Source organism: Theropithecus gelada, chromosome 4 (assembly GCF_003255815.1).
Source record: "Theropithecus gelada isolate Dixy chromosome 4, Tgel_1.0, whole genome shotgun sequence".
NCBI lineage: Eukaryota > Metazoa > Chordata > Mammalia > Primates > Cercopithecidae > Theropithecus > Theropithecus gelada.
In genome coordinates this window covers 216,942-236,491 of record NC_037671.1, presented here as the reverse complement: position 1 = coordinate 236,491, position 19,550 = coordinate 216,942, and the positions used below count along the sequence as shown (strand labels likewise).

Here is a 19,550-nt window from a genome sequence, read left to right as displayed (position 1 = left end):
CCGAAGCCAGCTGCTGCGCATGCGCCGCCCGGGGTCCCGCCCCCATGCGCCGCGCGGCTCTGGGGCCAAGTTCCAGGGTCGGGTTTGGTGGAGCCCCCAGTCCCTGCCGCCGCGGGGCGCCCTGGGATAGCGGCGGGGCCTCCCGGTGAGCGCGCGCGGGGGCGGCCTCCTGGAAGTGGGAGACGCTGCGGGCCCTGGGCCCAGGCGTTGGGATGGGCGGGAAGGCCGGGCCGCGCCGGCCTGTGGGCACTGCAGGAGGCCCCTGGGCAGGTGGAGATCGCAGCGGCCCTGGCAGGACTCCTTGCTGGCTCCTGGGCGCGCTGATGCCCGTCATCTCCCTGAGTTTCTGAGCCCTGTCCTCTCATATGTCAGTTAGTGGTCACCGCTAAGTCCAGACACTCCGGTCCTGTTCCGGAAGAGCCCTGGTCTCCGTGGCTCCATGGCGCTGTCGACACCATGCACTCTAGCCCTCGAGGAGGAAAGGTTGTGTGGGATGGAATAGAGACTTGGAATTACAGACCTGTGCTAATTAGAGACAGGAAAGATGGGACAAGGGGAGTGACCCTCCTCCACCCCCATATCCTAATGTGCACTCTCTCTATCCAGAACAGATCTCGGCCCCTTTCCAAACACTCCTGATGCCTCATTTGCCTCTCGCCTCTTTTCGACCACCATTTTGGGGGCTGAGGCACTCACGGGGCCTCCCCAGGTTTCATTCCGTTTCTACACAGTCGGAGCCCCATGGATCTCCTATCTCCCGGAGGAACCGTGAAGCCAAACAGAAACGCCTGCGAGAGAAGCAGGCGACTCTGGAGGCTGACATAGCAGGGGAGAGCAAGGTTAGGGGTTAGACAGCTTGTCCTTGGGTTTCTGAGATTTGGGAGGGGCTGGAGGAGATGGGCTGAAATGCAGTCTGGGGTATACAGGATCCCAGCCTCTTCTGCTTTCTCTTCTCAGTCACCTGCAGAATCCATTAAGGCCTGGAGTCCTAAGGAGGTAGTATTGTATGAAATCCCTACGAAACCCGGTGAAAAGAAAGGTAAGTAGAATAAGAAAGCCTTTTCTTTCACATTTGTGTTGCCCATTTGGCCTGCTGAAATGCAGCCTGGGAACAAGTTCAGTGGTTAGTGGAGCTCTCCTCTGCCTCCACAGATGTCTCTGGGCCCCTGCCGCCTGCATACAGTCCCCGATATGTTGAGGCTGCCTGGTACCCGTGGTGGGTACGAGAGGGCTTCTTCAAACCAGAATATCAGGTTAGTATCTGGCAGGCAGGGGTCCTAAATGATCTCCAGGACAGCGTGGCTGTTGAATACAACTGGAGCCTCAGAGTTGAGCTCACATTGTAGACCTTGCCTTCTTTCTGGCTCTGGTGTCTCCCAAGATTTCTCTTGGCGGATTCCCCCTGGTCAATTCCCTCCTCTCCACTCTCCTCTGTTGTTTGCAGGACAGTTCTTCCCTGAAGTTCTTTCTGTTCTGGAGACAGTAGAGGGTGCTCTTTCACCAATCCAATTCTCTCTTGCCCCTTTGACTTTTTTTCTTCCTCTAGGCCCAGCTGCCCCAAGCTACAGGGGAGACCTTTTCCATGTGTATCCCACCTCCCAATGTCACTGGCTCCCTGCACATTGGCCACGCACTCACGGTGGCCATACAGGATGCCCTCGTGCGCTGGTGAGAGGGGTGTGGGGGCTGCTTGAGTTCTTGGAAGGGAAATAGGAAGGGCAGGAATGAGTGAGAATAAACATTTAAGCCCAGGGCTCACCGGAGGGCATTTTTGTTGCAGGCACCGGATGCGTGGGGATCAAGTGCTGTGGGTCCCTGGTTCAGATCACGCAGGAATCGCTACACAAGTATGTCTTCTGTTACATGTTCCTTTTCTTGGGTGAAAGCAATTTCTTCCCCCAAAGCAACCTGACTCTGTTCATTTGCCCTGAATCCAACTGCAGGCTGTGGTGGAGAAACAACTGTGGAAGGAACGGGGAGTGAGGAGACATGAGCTGAGCCGGGAGGCCTTCCTTAGGGAGGTGTGGCAGTGGAAGGAGGCGTGAGTATGATGGGCAGGGCTCAGGGGGCCCAGATGGCAGATTTGGTTTCTTGCCTCCCACCACTATCACTTCTGACTTGTAATCCCTGGCGCTTCCCGACACAGCCCTGACTTCCTCAGAGATGGAAGCTCTGGAGCCCCTTAACGTTTGGTGGAGTTTCCAAGCCTTATATGTATGGATATTACATATGCATTAGAATATTCGTGTGTGTGTGTATTTTTTTATATATATATATTTTTCTTTCTCTTTACTTACCCCAGTTTCTCTTGTCTAAATCTCACCTTCTTTCACTTACCCATTCCCACCTTTCAATTCCCATGGAATTACCCTCATTCTTCCGGGTCTGTTATCTCATGCCATCTCTGTGAAGCATCTTTGGATTTCCCACAATATGACTATCCCTCCTCTCTTCCTATAGAAACTTTTGCCTCTTTTAATATCTTAGAAAACCCCATACTGGGTTTGTAAGTCCATTTCTATTAGCCTCTAGAGGCGAGATCAATGCCATCCTCACTTGATTTTCCTCCAACACCTGGCATTGCTGGGGACATCGCTGGACCTGGTACATAGGAAGTGCTCGGGAAGAGTTTGCTGACAAGGATCTCTCTGGGCACAGGAAAGGTGGAGAGATCTGTGAGCAGCTGCGAGCTCTGGGTGCCTCCCTGGACTGGGACCGAGAGTGTTTTACCATGGATGTTGTGAGTTCCGTGCCTTGGTCCCTGTGAGCATTGGGGGATGTTTAGAGATCTGTGTGGGGCAGGGAGGTAGCAATGCCTGGGTCCCTGAATAGGGTGATGGGCTGAGAAGTGGCTGTTAGAGGTGGACACTCAGGTCATTCCAGGGCTCCTCTGTGGCTGTGACTGAAGCTTTTGTGCGGCTCTACAAGGCGGGGTTGCTGTACCGGAACCGTCAGCTTGTCAACTGGTCATGTGCTTTAAGATCAGCCATCTCGGACATTGAGGTGAGTTGGAGAAAGAGAAGCAGGTTTGTGAGAGCTCTGAGGCAGAGTGGTCGTTAATGGTTAAGAGCTCAGACTCTGGAGCCAGGGTGCCTGGATTCAAATCTGAGGCCTGCTTGTGACAGCTGTGTGGCTTTTGGCAGGCTGTTTAGTCTCTTTAAGCCTCAGCTTCCTCAATCTGTAAATTAGAGATGATGGAATGCTTGCATCGTGGGGATGTTGTAAAAATTAAATGAGAATTCACATAGGTGCTTGGCAAGATACCTGGCCATGGCTTAAGTGCCCGGCGAATATTTATTAGAAGTGTGACTGCATAAGCATTGGGTGAGGGCAGAGGGAGGTAGCTCCTGAATCCTCCAAATGGATTTTAGATGGATTGCAGGGAGGCTGGGCAGATGGATGACTGGCAGAGTGAAGCCTGGGCATGAACCTTGCAGAAAGGCTGCCCTCTGACCCAGCTTTCTCGGCGCTTCCAGGTGGAGAACCGGCCCCTGCCTGGCCGTACACAGCTTCGACTGCCTGGCTGCCCTACCCCTGTGTCTTTTGGCCTCCTATTTTCTGTTGCCTTCCCTGTGGATGGAGAGCCTGGTGAGCATAGTACTCTGCAGGGTCACCCGTTTACCTCCATTTTTTGTTTTCTGGAGCCCATGTTTGGCTGCTAGGAAACCGTCAGTCCATCTCCCACATGAACCTTGGTAATGTTCGCCTCAGTGTGGGCACTTACCCAGGATCTTCTGGGGGATGTACAAAAAGTGCATGTGGTTACTGCCCTTTGATAGCTTGGTGTGATTCTTCAGGAGTGCGCTACCCAGGAAAGAGACAGATCAGTTCTAAGGTGTGTGTTTTTTGTTTTGTTTGTTTTGTTTTTTTGTTTTGAGATGGAGTCTCACTCTTTTGCCCAGGCTGGAGTGCAATGGCACGATCTCAGCTCCTGCAACCTATGCTTCCCAGGTTCAAGTGATTCTCCTGTCTCAGCCTCCTAAGTAGCTGGGATTACAGGTGCGTGCCACCAGGCCCAGCTAATTTTTGTATTTTTAGTAGAGATGGGGTTTCACCATGTTGGTCAGGTTGGTCTTGAACTCCTGACCTTGTGATCCGCCTGCCTTGGCCTCCCAAAGTGCTGGGATTACAGGTGTGAGCCACCGCGCCTGGCCTCTAAGGTGTGGTTTTTATGGAAAATGTTCTGAAGAGCTCAAAGAAAGGGAAGACAGATGAGCTGGAATAGTCAGAGGAAGCTTCTTGTAGGAGGAGCTGGTGCTCCCCCTGAAGAATGTACAGCATTTGTGATGAGGACACTGAGAATCCCCAGTGTCCTCTGGGCACCCAGCAAAAATTCTATTATAGTTGCTTTAATTAATGCTGCCCCCATTTCTTCCATGCAAATTATCAGGGAATTCCTTAGCACCAGACACCCTCTCAGGCCTCTGGTCATTAACTTATGGGAAACCCTGGGTTCCTATAAACACTGCTCCTACTTCTTTCTAGTCACTCCTGGGGGCCTCTTCCACCTTAACTACTCCCTGCCCCTTCCCCTTTCCAGTTCTACTGCGTTCAACTATGTTGGCAGTGAGGGGTGAGGATGATGACCACCTCCAAGTGTTTAAATGTTTGTCTTCAGATGCAGAGGTTGTGGTAGGAACCACGAGGCCAGAGACGCTGCCTGGAGACGTGGCTGTGGCCGTTCATCCAGACGACTCGAGATACACGGTAATACCCAGTGTACTCTTGCACTCTGGCCTGCCCCGCCCATGGCCTTCTCTTGTCTTGGGTTTTAAATGGTGGCTCTTTCTCTCTTGCTTCTACTTCTTTTTCCTGAGACTTCTCTCAGTGGTTCTGATTTGACTCCCTCCTCCTCTTATACTTTTTCTGTAGGTCAGGGGTTGACAAACTGACCCATGGTCCTGATCCAGCTTGCGGCCTGTTTTTTTGAGACGGGGTCTTGCTCTGTCACGAAGGCTGGAGTGCAGTGGCACGATCTTGGCTCACTGCAACCTCCACCTCCCGGGTTCAAGCAACTCTACCTCAGCCTCCTGAGTAGCTAGGAGTGTGGCACCACGCCTGGCACGTGCCACCATGCCTGGCTAATTTTTTGTATTTTTACAAAAATTAGTAATTAATTTTTTAAGTAATGTAATTTTTAAGTAATGTAATTTAGTAGAGATGATGGGGTGTCACCGTGTTAGCCAGGATAGTCTCAATCTCCTCGTGATCCGCCCATCTTGGCCTCCCAAAGTGCTGGGATTACAGGCGTGAGCCACCGTGCCCGGCCTCTTGCGGCCTTTATATTATTCATGGCTGCTATTATATACCCTCCCCAGCTCTGCCGCAGTGGCAGAATAGAGTAATTGTGCAGATTGAATTTGTCTCTAGGCCTGAAAGCCTAAAATACCTACATTCTGGCCCCTTAAGAGTTTGCTGACCTTGCTCTAGCTCACTACCTTCCACTTTCTACCTTCTTATTCTTGGGGTTCTCATGCCCTAGCCCAGACCCTTCCACCCCTCACAGGTGCCTGTCCCTGATCCCTCTCCCTTCCCTTCAGCATCTACACGGGCGACAGCTTCGTCACCCCTTGATGGGACAGCCTCTTCCCCTCATCACAGACTATGCTGTTCAGCCACATGTGGGCACAGGTGAGCGGAAGTCAGGGAGGGAGAGAAAGTTGGGGGTCCTGGAGGGGAGGGGAGGGAACCAGGAGGAAGAGGAAGGTGGGAGTGGGAGATCCTCATATAGGGTGGTCTGAGTGGGGAATGGGAGGGAGGCACAGACAGAGAAAGTCGTGGGGCCTGGGGCAGTGCGGGTGATGATGATACATCTGGAAAAGCAAAAACCAAGGTCAGGTTTAGTACTCACCATGGCTGTGCTCCCCAAGGGGCAGTGAAGGTGACCCCAGCTCACAGTCCTGCCGATGCTGAGATGGGGGCCCGACACGGCTTGAGCCCTCTGAATGTCATTGCGGAGGATGGGACCATGACCTCCCTCTGCGGGGACTGGCTGCAGGTGGTACCATCCTATGTTACCCCATCCTTTAGGGGTACTCTGTCCCCCTCCTCCTCCTCCCAGTTCCTTATTTCTCTAGAGGCCTTTCATCTTTACTCTTGCCGCTTTTTCTCCAGGGTCTTCACCGGTTTGTGGCCCGGGAAAAGATAGTGTCTGTGCTGAGTGAACGGGGCCTGTTCCGGGGCCTCCAGAACCACCCCATGGTACTGCCCATCTGCAGGTAACCTCATTTTAACTCCTTCACTAAGGACTACCCCCAAAAGGGAATGTACGAAGCTTAAGGGTGACAATAGGATGGGCTCTGCACCCCTCTGTTAGAATACGAGCTTCGTGTCGGTTTTATTCACTATTGTATCCTCAGTACCAAGGGCCTGGCATGGCACGGGGTCTTGTGCCCCTGGGAGACGTCACAGGGCCGGAAGAGCAGTGGACTCACCCTGTCTCCCTTTCAGCCGTTCTGGGGACGTGATAGAATACCTGCTGAAGAGCCAGTGGTTTGTCCGCTGCCAGGAAATGGGGGCCCGAGCTGCCCAGGTGAGGCTGCAGTATAGGAAGGACTGGGGCCAGGGGTTTGGGGAGCTCCCTGAGAATTGGAATGAAGAAATGGGAAGCAGGAGACCTCCTGCCCCAAAGACCTCTCCAGCTGTGGTAACTGAGAGGATGTGTGGGATGGAGGCTGGGCGGCTCAGCAAGGGCTGGCTCATATCCTTACTTAAGCCCAGAATCTTGGCAAGAGGCCTGGGAGGTCCTTCTGAGTTTTAAAATGACCTCAGAGGCCACTCGTCCTATCTGTGGAGGTGAGGCCATGCAGGAAGGGAAACATTGTCTAAAGGCCCTTTTCCCTCCAGGCTGTGGAGTCGGGGGCCCTGGAGCTCAGTCCCTCCTTCCACCAGAAGAACTGGCAGCACTGGTTTTCCCATATTGGGTAAGCGTAGGGTAAGGGGAGCTCTCGTGGAGATGGGGCGGGGGGACCGACTGGTTATTCTAAGACTTCATGGATGTCCTCCCGGCAGGGACTGGTGTGTCTCCCGGCAGCTGTGGTGGGGCCATCAGATTCCAGCCTACCTGGTTGTAGAGGACCACGCGCAGGTGGGTAGGAAGAAGCACCCGGAGGGCCGGGTGTGGCGCAGAGCACCTAGCCCAGGAGTCAGAGCTCCGCAGTGCCAGGCCCTGCTCCTGCCTGGTAACGTGCTTCATGCTGTAGTCATGTACCCTTCTGTGCGATCAAAGCTCCCTGAAGTGGCGTTTCTTTATCTCACCCCTGGAGGAACTTGGCCACTCTAAGACCACATGAGAGGATGTGAAAACCAAGGGACATTTGCACCTGTCAGCTGTTCTTCCTCACTCTCCCCGACTCCTTCCTACTTTTGCAGGGAGAAGAGGACTGTTGGGTGGTTGGGCGGTCAGAGGCTGAGGCCAGAGAGGTAGCAGCAGAACTGACAGGGAGGCCAGGGGCAGAGCTGGCCCTGGAGAGGGGTGAGTGCCTGAGCTGGGGAGGGATGCACAGGGGAGTGGGGGACTGGGCATCTGGGCCTTTGAGGGGAGCTGATCCTGAGATGGAGAAGGTAGGGTCAGGAAAGTTGGGAATGGAGCCAAAGGGGACAACCCTGGTCTCTGGGGGTGGAGGTTGGCCTAGAATGGTGGCAGCGGTGGTCTGAGGTCCTAGAAGCCAAGGTTCCAATTGTCCCCATTCTTTTTCTGTTTCCCAGACCCTGATGTCCTGGACACTTGGTTCTCTTCTGCCCTGTTCCCCTTTTCTGCCCTGGGCTGGCCCCAAGAGGTGAGGTGGGTTGAGAGGGCGAAAGTGAAGGGGAAACGATAAGGAAGGGACGGCTGGGCCCCCACAGAGGCTTGAGAGGGGCCCGGGACCTGGGCCTCTTACTGCTCCTCTTCCCCCTAGACCCCAGACCTTGCTCGTTTCTACCCGCTGTCACTTTTGGAAACGGGCAGTGACCTTCTGCTGTTCTGGGTGGGCCGCATGGTCATGTTGGGGACCCAGCTCACAGGGCAGCTGCCCTTCAGCAAGGTAACAGCCCTTCAGTGCCCGGCCGCTTTCTGTGACCCCAGTGTTACCCAAACCTTGTCCTCCCTTCTAACCCCTAATGTCCTTTCCACGTTCCCGATTCCTTTTTCCCAATTCACTTCCCACCCTACCCCCAAAAGTATAGGGCCAGAGGGCCAGAGATCTCAAAGGAAGGAAACCCCCCTCTGCTGACCCCTCCCTGCCCCCAGGTGCTTCTTCATCCCATGGTTCGGGACAGGCAGGGCCGGAAGATGAGCAAGTCCCTGGGGAATGTGCTGGACCCAAGAGACATCATCAGTGGGGTGGAGATGCAGGTGAGGACAAAGAACCCACTGGAGGGACAGGGTTTGTAGGAGAGAGGAAGGGAGGCTGAGGGAGGAGTGAGGCCAGCAAGTATGACCCTTATAGAGGCAGGGCCTTTGACCTGGGCTGTAAATTACCCCCTTCCATCCCCAGGTGCTGCAGGAAAAGCTGAGAAGTGGAAATTTGGACCCCGCAGAGCTGGCCATTGTGGCTGCAGCACAGGTGAGTCATCGCTGCCTGCCCCCTCCCAGCTCTAGCTCACCGCCTCTGGCTTCCTCTGCAACCCGGGTCCTGGCCCTGCAGCCACAAAGGCATCTGCCACTCTTCTTCCTCTGGTTGCAGAAAAAGGACTTTCCTCATGGGATCCCTGAGTGTGGGACAGATGCCCTGAGATTCACACTCTGCTCCCATGGAGTTCAGGGTAAGCCTGGGTGAGGGGTCTCGGGGTGAGCAGAGAGCAGCAGGCACCTGTGCAGGGGCAAGGCAGGGGCAGGACTTCTGGTGCTGCCGCCACCTACATGCAGACTACCTCGATTCTCCCCTTCCAGGGGGCGACTTGCGCCTGTCAGTCTCTGAGGTCCAGAGCTGCCGACATTTCTGCAACAAGATCTGGAATGCTCTGCGCTTTATCCTCAATGCCTTAGGGGAGAAATTTGTGCCACAGCCTGCTGAGGAGGTAAGAGAAAGCAGAGGTGCTTGGGAGTAGGGTAGTCAGGTGTCAGAGGGCCAAGGTGGCATCTGGAAGGAGGCAGGGGAGGGGGAGTCAGGCCGTCCTGGGCCTGAAGCCCTCTTTGCCTGCAGCTGTCTCCCTCCTCCCACATGGACGCCTGGATCCTGAGCCGCCTTGCCCTGGCCGCCCGGGAGTGTGAGCGGGGCTTCCTCACCCGAGAGCTCTCGCTCGTCACTCACGCCCTGCACCACTTCTGGCTCCACAACCTCTGTGACGTCTACCTGGTGAGCGAGGCTGGGGGAGGCTTGGCATTCCCATGCCTGCTTCTAATTCCTCTGGAAATCCGATTCCAAGGCAGAGAGCTCTGGAGTTAATAATTCCCCAGTTTTCCCCTCAGTTAGGAAAGGAGAGGAGAGGAGAGGAGGGAGTCTCAGTTCCCCTCTTCCTGGGACTGGTTTCGGCAGTGCAGCCCAGGCACTGTTGCCTGCCTGTCACCTGGGGAGAGGAGAAGGAGGGCGACTTCTAGAAATGTCTCACAAGTCAGTGTCAGAAGGCAGAGGGGAATTTTTGCAGTCCCTGTAGTTGCTGAGTTTGGCCCATGGGCAGGCTGCGTGCTGAGAGAGGCCTGGGAGGGACTAACAGTGGTCTTTAGACCAAGGGTTCTCACGCTGTCCTACGTCCAAAGCACCTGGAGGGCTTGTGCCTCCAAAGCACATGGATCCTCCCGCCACCCCAGAGTGGCTCCTTCAGCAGGTTGGGGTGGGGGTGGGTGGGTGTCATGAATATTCATTTCTTGTCCCAAGTGGTGCTGCTGCTGCTGGCTGTGGACCACTGCCCTAGCTCAGCCTTTTAAAAACCTCTGTTCCCTATTGATAAGCAAAAAACTCAATGATTTTTCCCCTAAACGACACGTTTCCCTGGAAATCCTGTCCCCGTGTACTGCAGAGAGTTTCTGCCTTGAATTTCCCTTCTTTGTGCTGAGTGTGTCCTGGGACTGTGGATCATATCAGAAGTGCTAAGTGCTTCTGCCTGTCCCTCTCTCCCAGGACCCATGGCCTGCCCCGCTGGCGGGTAGGGCAGTGGCTGTAGGGAGGAGGGCTGTGGCCCTGGGCCTGTCCTCTGACCATTGGCTTCCTCTCCAGGAGGCTGTGAAGCCTGTGCTGTGGCAATCACCCCGCCCCCCAGGGCCCCCTCAGGTCCTGTTCTCCTGCGCTGACATCGGCCTCCGCCTCTTGGCCCCACTGATGCCCTTCCTGGCTGAAGAGCTGTGGCAGAGGCTGCCCCCCAGGCCTGGTTGTCCCCCTGCCCCCAGCATCTCGGTTGCCCCCTACCCCAGCACCTGCAGCTTGGTGAGTCCCACGCACCCGGGAGTGGGCCATGGCACCTCGGAGTGGGCCCGCGGCTGAAGGGTGGGGAGCGCCTTCTGAAGGGGTTTGCTGCAGGGGGCTCATCTGCAGGAATGGTTCGTACTTTGCTGTGGAGCCCTGGGGAGGATGGATTGTTCCTGCAGGGTTGCCGCGATGGGTCTTGAGGGACAGTATTAGCGTAGTGCTCAAGAGCAGGACTCTGTTGCTAGACTGCTGTTTTCAGGCTGTGTGATCGAGCCTCAGTTTCCCCCAGGCTTAAACTAGGAACAGTAATAGTATGTTATGGTTTTGATAAGGGTTGGATAAGTTAGTAATAGGGTGTCCCCAAAATCTCAGTGCAGCTTGAATAATTTCAGAAGGATAAATGCTATGAACTCACCCAAAAATTATTTTTAAATTTAACTATTTATATTTATACTTATTTGGTTTTGAGTTTTGACTAATTCATTTCAAATTCGAATTCATTTTTGGTTGGCCATTTCAATCAGAGCAACTAAACAGACATCAAACACTGATCATCTAAAACCTCTTAAATGACACCTCACTTTTTGTCATGTTCCTTGAGATAGTGGATTTTCTGTGGTGCTAAGGACAGATCTCATTGCCCTAAGGAGATGGGGTGGATGGGTCGAGAACAGAGCCAGAAGGGTTGGTACTGAGGCTCTCAGGAGCCCTTTTGCCAACTCTGGGTCCCCCCGATTGTCAGGAGCACTGGCACCAGCCGGAGCTGGAGCGGCGCTTCTCCCGGGTCCAAGAGGTTGTGCAGGTGCTAAGGGCTCTCCGAGCCACGTACCAGCTCACTAAAGCCCGGCCCCGAGGTGAGGCAAGGCGGGTCCTGGGCTTGCGTCCTGCAGGAAAAGGGGGCTGGTGGGGAAAAGAGCAGAGCCTGAAGGGCAGACCCCCCATTAGGAGGTGCAGGGTGGGAAGGGAGGCAGGAGCTGAGGCCTTGCCCCTGACAAGTTTCTTTCTTTCCAGTGCTGCTGCAGAGCTCAGAGCCTGGGGACCAGGGCCTCTTTGAGGCCTTCTTGGAGCCCCTGGGCACCCTGGGCCACTGTGGGGCTGTGGGCCTGTTACCCCCAGGCGCAGCAGCTCCGTCCGGCTGGGCCCAGGCTCCACTCAGTGACACGGTTCAGGTCTACATGGAGCTGCAGGTGACCAGAGGGAATGGGGAGGGTTAGGGCAGGCTTGGGAAGCATGCTGGGAGGAAGGGAGCGGCTGAGGTCTATAAAGCAGGGGAAGGGACCTTCTAATGGAGGATGGAGGCCTGGCAGCAGGCAGATGTCTGAGCCTTTTCTCCCTGTTCTTCCCTAGGGCCTGGTGGACCCCCAGATCCAGCTACCTCTGTTAGCCGCCCGAAGGTCCAAGTTGCAGAAGCAGCTTGATGGCCTCATGGCCAGGACCCCATCAGAAGGGGAGGCAGGGACTCAGAGGCAACAAAGGGTAAGCTGAGGGAAGCCCCCAGAAGGTTCAACCCCTGAGGGAATGTGGGCCAGGAGGGGCCTCATTCCTGGATCCTCACCTCCTTTTCTCCTCGTCCAGCTTTCTTCCCTCCAGCTGGAATTGTCAAAACTGGACAAGGCGGCCTCTCACCTCCGGCAGCTGATGGATGAGCCTCCAGCCCCAGGGAGCCCGGAGCTCTAACTCATCATCCCCATCAGTTTTCCTCCCTCTCAGACCTGTCTTTGAGGACAAACAGATTTGTCAGCTGTCAGGGTGCAGTGGGACATCAGAGACTATGTGGTCCATCGCCTTCATTGTGTAAATGAGGAAACAGACTGGCTTGGTCGCAGTGATTGTGGCGTCCTTGAGATGCTCACATTACTGCCCGGCCTGCCTCCCACCAGGAAGTCTGGGAATGAGGAGATTCAGATAAACTTTTAAAATCTCAAACATGTCTGTTTATGGCTCTTTGGTCCCCTTTGCTCCTAGTGGTGACTTTTGTGCTTCTGAGTTGTCCCCTGAGAGCTTGGTCTGGGAAAGAGGAGGGGGATCCTCGCTGGAGGAAGAGGAGCTTTCTAGTCATGGGTAGGGCTTGGGCACAGTGGTCCCGGTTCGACCTACTTTCTGGACTAACTGACAGTGCCCTGGCTTTTGCAGGCTCTTTCTCCTTCACTTCTCACTAAATGGAAGCTTCCCTGCTCCTTGGCCCTATCCCTAGAGCCCATCCAGACCTGATGGGCTGCGGGCTGTGCTGCAAATGGCGTGCCCCACCTTCTGTGCTCTGACACCTGAGTGCCAGAGACACACTGCCCAGCCTCTGAGTTACACATTCACAGCACAGCCAGCCACCTTACACACGCCAAACACCGCCTCATCTCCATGGAATTCAGGGGCCTGGCCCTTCCACACCCAGAGTACATTCTGTCCAGCAGCTCTGAGTAGCCTGTCCTGGGCTGGGTCCTCTATGGTGCTAGATATACAATGCCATTTAATCCTACTGAAAACCTCACGAGGCGGGTGTTAGCTCCATTTGGAGATTTTTATTTTTACTTTATTTTTGAGACAGGGTCTCACTCTGTTGCTCAGGCTGGAGTGCAGTGGCATAATCATGGCTCACTGTAGCCTCAACCTCTAGGGCTCTAGCGATCCTCTTGCCTCAGACTCCCGAGTAGCTGGGACCACAGGTGTGCACCACTGTGCCCTGCTTTTTTTTTTTTTTGGAGACGGAGTCTTGCTCTCTTGCCCAGGCTGGAGTGCAGTGGCGAGATCTCAGCTCACTGCAACCTCTACCTCCCTGGTACAAGTGATTCTCCTGCCTTAGCCTCCTGAGTAGCTGGGATTACAGGTATCTGTCACCACGCCCAGCTAATTTTTTTTTTTTGTATTTTTAGTAGAGACAAGGTTTCATCATGTTGGCCAGGCTGGTTTCGAACTCCTCACCTCAAGTGATCTGCCTGCCTTGGCCTCCCAAAATGCTTGGATTACAGGCGTGAGCCACCACGGCTGGCCCTGCCCTGCTAATTTTTAAAACTGTTTTGTAGAGATAGGGTTTTGCCATGTTGGCCAGGGTGGTCTTGAACTTCTGGGCTCAAGTGATCCACCTGCCTTGGCCTCCCAAAGTGTTGGGATTACAAGCGTAAGCCACTGCGCCCAGCCCCTCGTTTAGAGATGAAGACGTGCTCAGAGAAAAGTCTCCACTGGGACCTATCCCAATAAATTAGGTGCAGGCTCTTTCCGGCTGCTGTAACTAAACTTCAAATGTAATGGTAGCTTAGAGGAGGGGGATGTTTCTTCTGCTGGGCATCTAGTGCAGAGATCTGCAGTAATGGGGGCCCACGCCTTCTTCAGTCTTATTTTCCTGCCATTCTGATACATTGTCAGACTTCATGTCCAAGGTCTGCACCAGCTCCCACTACCGTGTCTGCATTTCCACCCAGAGGGAGGAGGGAAAGAAGGGGATGGGCAGTCCTCTTTTTCTTTTTACTCTGTTTCAACAAGATTGCTGTTTTTTTTTTGTTTTTTTTGTTTGTTTGTTTGTTTGTTTTTTTTGAGCACCTGCCTTATTCTGGACCCTTAGATTCATCAGTGAATGAAACAAAATGCTGTGCCCTTATAGTACTTTCCTTCTAGCAGGACAGTCAGAAATAACATACAAATAAGTGAACGATATACTATGTTTGAATGTCATGAATGCAGGGGAGGAAAAAAAGATAGAACAAGGTAAGGGGACTCTAATGTGTGTGTGTTGGGGGGGGCAGGTTGTACTTTTAAATAGTGGGCTAGGGCAGAACTCACTATAAAGTTGAGGTTTAAGCAAAGGCTTGTAGGAGGTGTAGGAAGAGCGTTCCAGACAAAGGGAAGGGCCAGAGGAAAACTGAGATAGAGGCACACTCGGACAGCTCTAAGAGTAGCCTGGAGACACTGTGGTGGGGCAGAGTGAGAGGGGGAAGACGGCAGGAGGTGGAGTAACAGAAGTAAGGGTGGGGAATTGGTGGGGGGTAGGGAAGACTTAAGGCGGACAATCTGGGGCTTGTGTCCAAAATGGTAGCCAGTTGGCTACCTAAAGTATTAAATAAAATAAAACATTCAGTTTCTCGTCGTACTTGCCATATTTCAAGTGTTTTGGTAGTTGCACGTGGCCAGTGGCTACTATATTCGTCAGCATAGTTTTAAAACATTTCCATCATCACAGAAAGTTCTATTGGAAAGCACTGATCTAAGACCTTATAGGCTGTTTCAAGAACTTTGCTTTTCCTCCTCTGAAATGGAAGCTCCTTTCTTTTCAAGGATACTACCAGGAAGTTGCTCACCTCCTTTCTACTTGCATCCTATTGGACAGAACCTGATCACATGGCCACAGCTAGTTGCAAGGGAGGCTGGGAAATGTAATGAGCCACATGCTGATAGTTGAAATCTACATTACTATCCAAAAGGAGGAGGATGGCTGTTGTGGGGGGGCCAGTTAGCAGTCTCTGTCACCCCCAGGTCTGGTGAACCCCAAAGCATTCTTCACTGCACTGCTGTGTTTTGAGCCTTGGGAGAGAATTCTTTGAGAAAAATAATCTGGAAATCACATCCTGGTGATCTCAGGCCCTGAGGTCTAGGAACCAGTTTGAGGTGCATTTAGCTGTCTGCTCTACCAACCTCTTGGACATTCAGATATCCAGTCCCCCAACTTGTTTGGGGATCCTCACAGCTGCCCCATGGGCGTCACCTCTTCACTACTGCAGGCTAGGGGCAAATCATAACATACTAGTCTCCTTTGGAGCCCCCTGCTACTTCTCCTCGGGGTCTAATTGTCCCAGGACAGTTGTGAAGGAAGGTAGACCAATTTTTTAAGTGTTTGTTTCCACTCTGCCGTTTTCTATGCTCCCCTCGTCTTCAGTGACACTCCATACTGAACTCTTGTCGTCTTCTGTCTCCAAAGGAGTCAGTCTCCAATTTCATATGGAGATAATGGAGGGTTGTGTAGGTGTGGTGGGCAGGGTGGGTACCACAGAGGACAGAGAGCAATCCTATCAGTACCCCCCAGTCGCTCAAGTCTGAGGTGCAAGTTTGTGTTTTGAGAGCTGGTGAAAAGTCAATTTTTTTTTTTTTTTTTGAGACAGAGTCTTGCTCTGTAGCCCAGGCTGGAGTGTGTGATGTTGGCTCACTACAACCTCCGCCTCCCGGGTTCAAGCAATTCTGCCTCAGCTCCCCCGAGTAGCTGGAACTACAGGTGAGTGCCACCATGCCCAGCTAATTTTTGTGTTTTTAGTATAGAAGAGGTTTCACCATGTTGGCCAGGCTGGTCTTGAACTCCTGACCTCAGGTGATCCACCTGCCTTGGCCTTCCAAAGTGCTGGGATTACAGGCGTGAGCCACCGTGCCTGGCCAAGATAATCTTGAGAAGGTGGTGGGGAGTGTCTGCCTCAGAAATCAGGATGAGGACCCTGAACCCCAGGGGACTGGGACATATGTGTTGGGACCAGGTTTCCATCCTAACAGCAATCCCTACTATCCTGCTGATGACCCATAAGACAGGCTGTGGTATGTCCCTAAGTAGCTACCTGTGTGATCCTCACAATCTGATGGTGCAGGAATAATGAGAAAAACTCAGAATTGTGTAAAAAAACAAACAAACAAACAAAAAACCACCTTCCCCCAAACTGGGAGGGAGCTGAGAGGCCAAAAAGTGACTCAGACAAGTCCAGCTTGGTGAGTAGACGAGGTTTTTAGGACTTACATACAAGGCACTCCTGGATGGCAGCGGACAGCTTTAGAGATCTGTGCTGCCTCCCATCCTGAAGCTGCTTTCAAGCTAATTTTCTGACTCTTTGCTTACCGTGTATGCAAATGGACTGTTTTCCTTGGTGGGTTCCCAGATACTCTACGGGATGCTTGGGTTCTCAGGGACACCTGCTCCTCGGCCAGGCACCGTGACCATGGCTGGTCACCTGGCCTTCAGGATTCAGGCAGCAGCCTACACCTTTAAGTAAACAGGTAGGGGACCTGTCACACTACAGCAGGTACCATCATTGTCCCCATTTTGCGAGTGAGGAAATGGAGGCTCCAAGAGGATGAGAAACATGCCCAGGAATTCACTTGTGGGCTGGTGTTACCTCATACTCACGTGGTTAGCCAGCACAGGCTCAGCTTGCACCTGGCCTCTCCTCCCCAGCACTTATGCCTGGCTGGGCATCCTCTCACAAGCTGAACCCCTCATCTCTCAACTGAGTGCCCACCCACTTCCCACCCTGATTACCTGTGTGGATCCTTGGGTCAGGGGAGCCATGTCCTGGGGGTGTTCTGCCTATGTCTCTTTCTTTGGTTTTTGAGTCCCCAGCCCCAATGCTTAAGCAAAATGAAATGAAATAAAAATCTTGCTTAAACCAAGACATCTGTCTGGTGCCTGACTTCTCCACTGCTACTAGATCTCAGGCGAGTGACTTGCCCTCTCTGAGCTTCAATTTCCTTATCTGTAAAATAGGATAATGATACCTAGTATGCCACATTCAAGACTGCTGCAAACATTGAAATAGGGACGCAGGAGAAATGCAGGACTTCAATAAATGTTGCTTCTCTTTATTCCCAGGTGTTCCGAAGATCTCAGTTCGGGGTGTGTTCATGTGCGTGCGTATATGTGTGAAGGGTGTGTGAGTGTCCCCAGACAACTCCCCAGATGCCTTCTAAGCCTGTGACACTGGTGTTGAGGGAGAGAGTGTCCATCCCTGGAACCCTCTGCTCAGCAGGGGGACAGTCAGAGACTTGAGCATCCAACCCCCTCTTCCTGCCAACTCTGTGCTCAGGGACTCACAGAGTCAAGCAAGTTACTGAATTCAGCATATACTGAATTTTATTTATTGCCACTCAGGAGGGTGGGGGCTGCTGAAAGACAGGGTCAGGGCCCACCCCCCGCATCCCTAGCCCAAAAGCCCGGGCCAAGAAGGACACAGGCTTCAATGGCTCTCATGTGTTGCAGACAACATGGTGTTGAGATCTTGCATGGTGGAGGGTGACGCTGGTCCCTGAAGGGAGATGGAGGAGGAGGCAGAGCTGGGAACAAAGGGTTAAAGGGCGTGATGTAAGAGAGCTCTCTATTCCCACCGCGGAGATAGCCAGACCCCAGCAAACGCCCAAACTGACTCACAAACACACAGCCCCATCCTTTCCCCTCCCAAAGAACTACCTTTTCAAGCAATTCCAAGAAGCTGGACTCATAGGAGGAATTTGTCAGAAAAGATTCCGTCAGTTTCAGTTGCAAAATCATACCTGGCCCTGTGGATCCAGAAGTACGGCTTAGGACCTAGCTGATTCCCCCGGAGACGCAGTACCTTCCTGCCCACGCTCCCCAGCACAGTTCCTCTTCCCCAACAGTGCCCCTCCAGAGCCTCTTGGAAGCTCAGGACTGGGGTGTCTCTGTCTCTCTCAGGGACCATGGAGTCCCACTCCCTTTCTCTGGCCTCTTCACGCCACAGGGACCCAGAAGTCCTGCCCTCTAGCCCTCACCTGTTCCATGTGAGCTGCCAAGGAGGATCAAGAGGAGGACAAGGGGCAGCCCAGACCCCATAGTGGCCACCACACTCCTGGGATGGAGGAGACACTGAAGTCCCAGTGGCCTCTCCTTGCCAGGCCTGCTTTCTACACCCCACTCAAGCCTTAGCATAAGTGTTTGAGGGGAAGTGGGAGGGGGAATCTGGTCAACTGAATTTTCCAGTTCTCCCAGTAAGAGAGGACCCAGGAGAGGACCATTCACTGTGCTCTTGGGGAAAATAGAAGGAGATTCCCTCTCTTCACTCTGTATCCCACCCCTACCTTGTGTCTCCAGGTTTGAGGGAGTGAGTGCTGGTCCTACAGACAGGGAGATGAAGAGGGAAGCAGGGACCAGGGAGGCGTCCCTCCTGCAGGTGTCTGGACCCCACCCATGCCCGGACCTCCCAAGGCTCTTTAGAGATTAATTATTAACTGCAGTTAATTTTCATCATTCTTGACACCGAAGGACTCAGGAATGTGGGCCCAAAAGGGAGGGGTGGATTAAGCCAAGTTTCTTCCAGAACTCAGGTGTCCTGCTGCCTCAGCTTTTTTTTTTAAAGACTAGTCAAGTGCAGTAGTGAAAAGGGGAGAAGGAGTAGAACAAGGAGTTGGGTCTATAATGGACTGTGAACACTGCTCCCCGAGCCTTGGTGGCTTTCTAGATGAGAAATCTGGTCATGGGAACTTCCATTGCTGAACATTCTGTTTTACTTGCTCTAACGCATCCTAGATTGTCAGGTGGAGACACGAGTTTCCTCAGACATTCTCCCACCCCTGCCTTGTGCAGCCATGAAAAGAGGACGCCCACCTACTCCCGGCCGAGACGCCTACAGGCAAGCTCTGGGACAGGCAAGCACAGGACAGATGTGCAGAGGGAGTTACTGACCCTCTTTAGAAACTAGGAAAGTAAGGCACAGAGAGGGTAACTGACCTGCTAAGGTCACCCAGTCAACCAGTAGCAGAGCGATTAGAACCTGTCAGACACAGGGACACACCAGCCATGGAAACTCGCTTGAACACACAAGGGCACAGGCCTGCGTCTTCCTATCTGCCTCTTCCCTATGCAGCCTCTCCACTTTCCCCAAAGCCAGTGGGACTGAGCACAGAGGGACGAAAGCAGAGAGCGCACTGGGCAGAGGTAGTGGGAGAGCAAAAGCAAGATGGGGAAACAGAGATAGAGGTCTGCACTGTAAATGGAAAGTGAGGCAACCAGTGACTCCCAGACTTGCACAGGAGAACAGGAAGACCACAGTGAGAAGAAAGTATGGAGGAGAAGAGCAGCAGGCACAGGAGGAATGAGCAGGAGGTAGAATTTGGGAACGCAGAGAGATCTTCCTTGGAGAAGAGTAGGAGCCCTCCCTCCCCCCCCCCCCCCCCTTTTTTTTTTTTTTTTTTTTTTTTACTGGGTCTTACCCTGTCACCTAGGCTGGAGTGCAGTGGTGTGATCTTCCCCTGCCTCAGCCTCCCGGGTAGCTAGGATTACAGGCACCCACCACCACACCCGGCTAATTTTTGTATTTTTAGTAGAGATGAGGTTTCCCCATGTTGGCCAGGCTGGTCTCCAACTCCTGACCTCAGGTGATCCACCCACCTCGGCCTCCCAGAGTGCTGGAATCACAGGCATGAGCCACTGCACCTGGCCTCCCCTACACTTTCTACAGGCATGTGCTAGGCTCATCACTAAGTATTCCTTTATAGCTCATAAGCACCTGTGAAGTAGGTACTAGATTACCCTGA

General features: G+C 53.2%; 2 protein-coding genes across 5 annotated transcripts; one reads left to right on the top strand and one right to left on the bottom strand.

The window, feature by feature from the left end:
- Window positions 1–8: 8 nt before the first annotated feature.
- Window positions 9–12,246, top strand: LOC112622468 (valine--tRNA ligase, mitochondrial). Of its 4 annotated transcripts, none has more exons than XM_025382197.1 (30): window positions 9–145; window positions 612–839; window positions 958–1,039; window positions 1,153–1,253; window positions 1,547–1,668; window positions 1,781–1,847; window positions 1,944–2,041; window positions 2,659–2,740; window positions 2,884–3,003; window positions 3,477–3,588; window positions 4,619–4,707; window positions 5,541–5,631; window positions 5,871–5,998; window positions 6,115–6,218; window positions 6,451–6,532; window positions 6,847–6,923; window positions 7,012–7,087; window positions 7,372–7,474; window positions 7,708–7,778; window positions 7,899–8,024; window positions 8,231–8,335; window positions 8,478–8,546; window positions 8,667–8,745; window positions 8,873–9,000; window positions 9,126–9,278; window positions 10,137–10,343; window positions 11,068–11,179; window positions 11,337–11,512; window positions 11,673–11,801; window positions 11,901–12,246. In XM_025382197.1, exons 2-30 carry the CDS (start codon window positions 639–641, stop codon window positions 12,000–12,002), a joined length of 3,192 nt encoding a protein of 1,063 aa, XP_025237982.1. In that variant the 5' UTR covers window positions 9–145; window positions 612–638; the 3' UTR covers window positions 12,003–12,246. The 4 variants fall into 4 exon arrangements, with proteins under 4 accessions (XP_025237982.1, XP_025237983.1, XP_025237981.1 ...); XM_025382196.1 differs by having other exon boundaries at window positions 24–145; window positions 607–839; XM_025382195.1 differs by having other exon boundaries at window positions 132–270; window positions 607–839.
- A 4,868-nt stretch (window positions 12,247–17,114) lies between these two features.
- Window positions 17,115–17,924, bottom strand: LOC112623729 (surfactant-associated protein 2). Its single transcript, XM_025384345.1, has 3 exons — window positions 17,790–17,924; window positions 17,470–17,558; window positions 17,115–17,336 (listed from the first exon to the last, which is right to left on the bottom strand). The coding sequence occupies exons 1-3, from the start codon at window positions 17,848–17,850 to the stop codon at window positions 17,250–17,252; spliced, it is 237 nt and encodes a 78-aa protein (XP_025240130.1). The 5' UTR covers window positions 17,851–17,924; the 3' UTR covers window positions 17,115–17,249.
- Window positions 17,925–19,550: the final 1,626 nt, after the last annotated feature.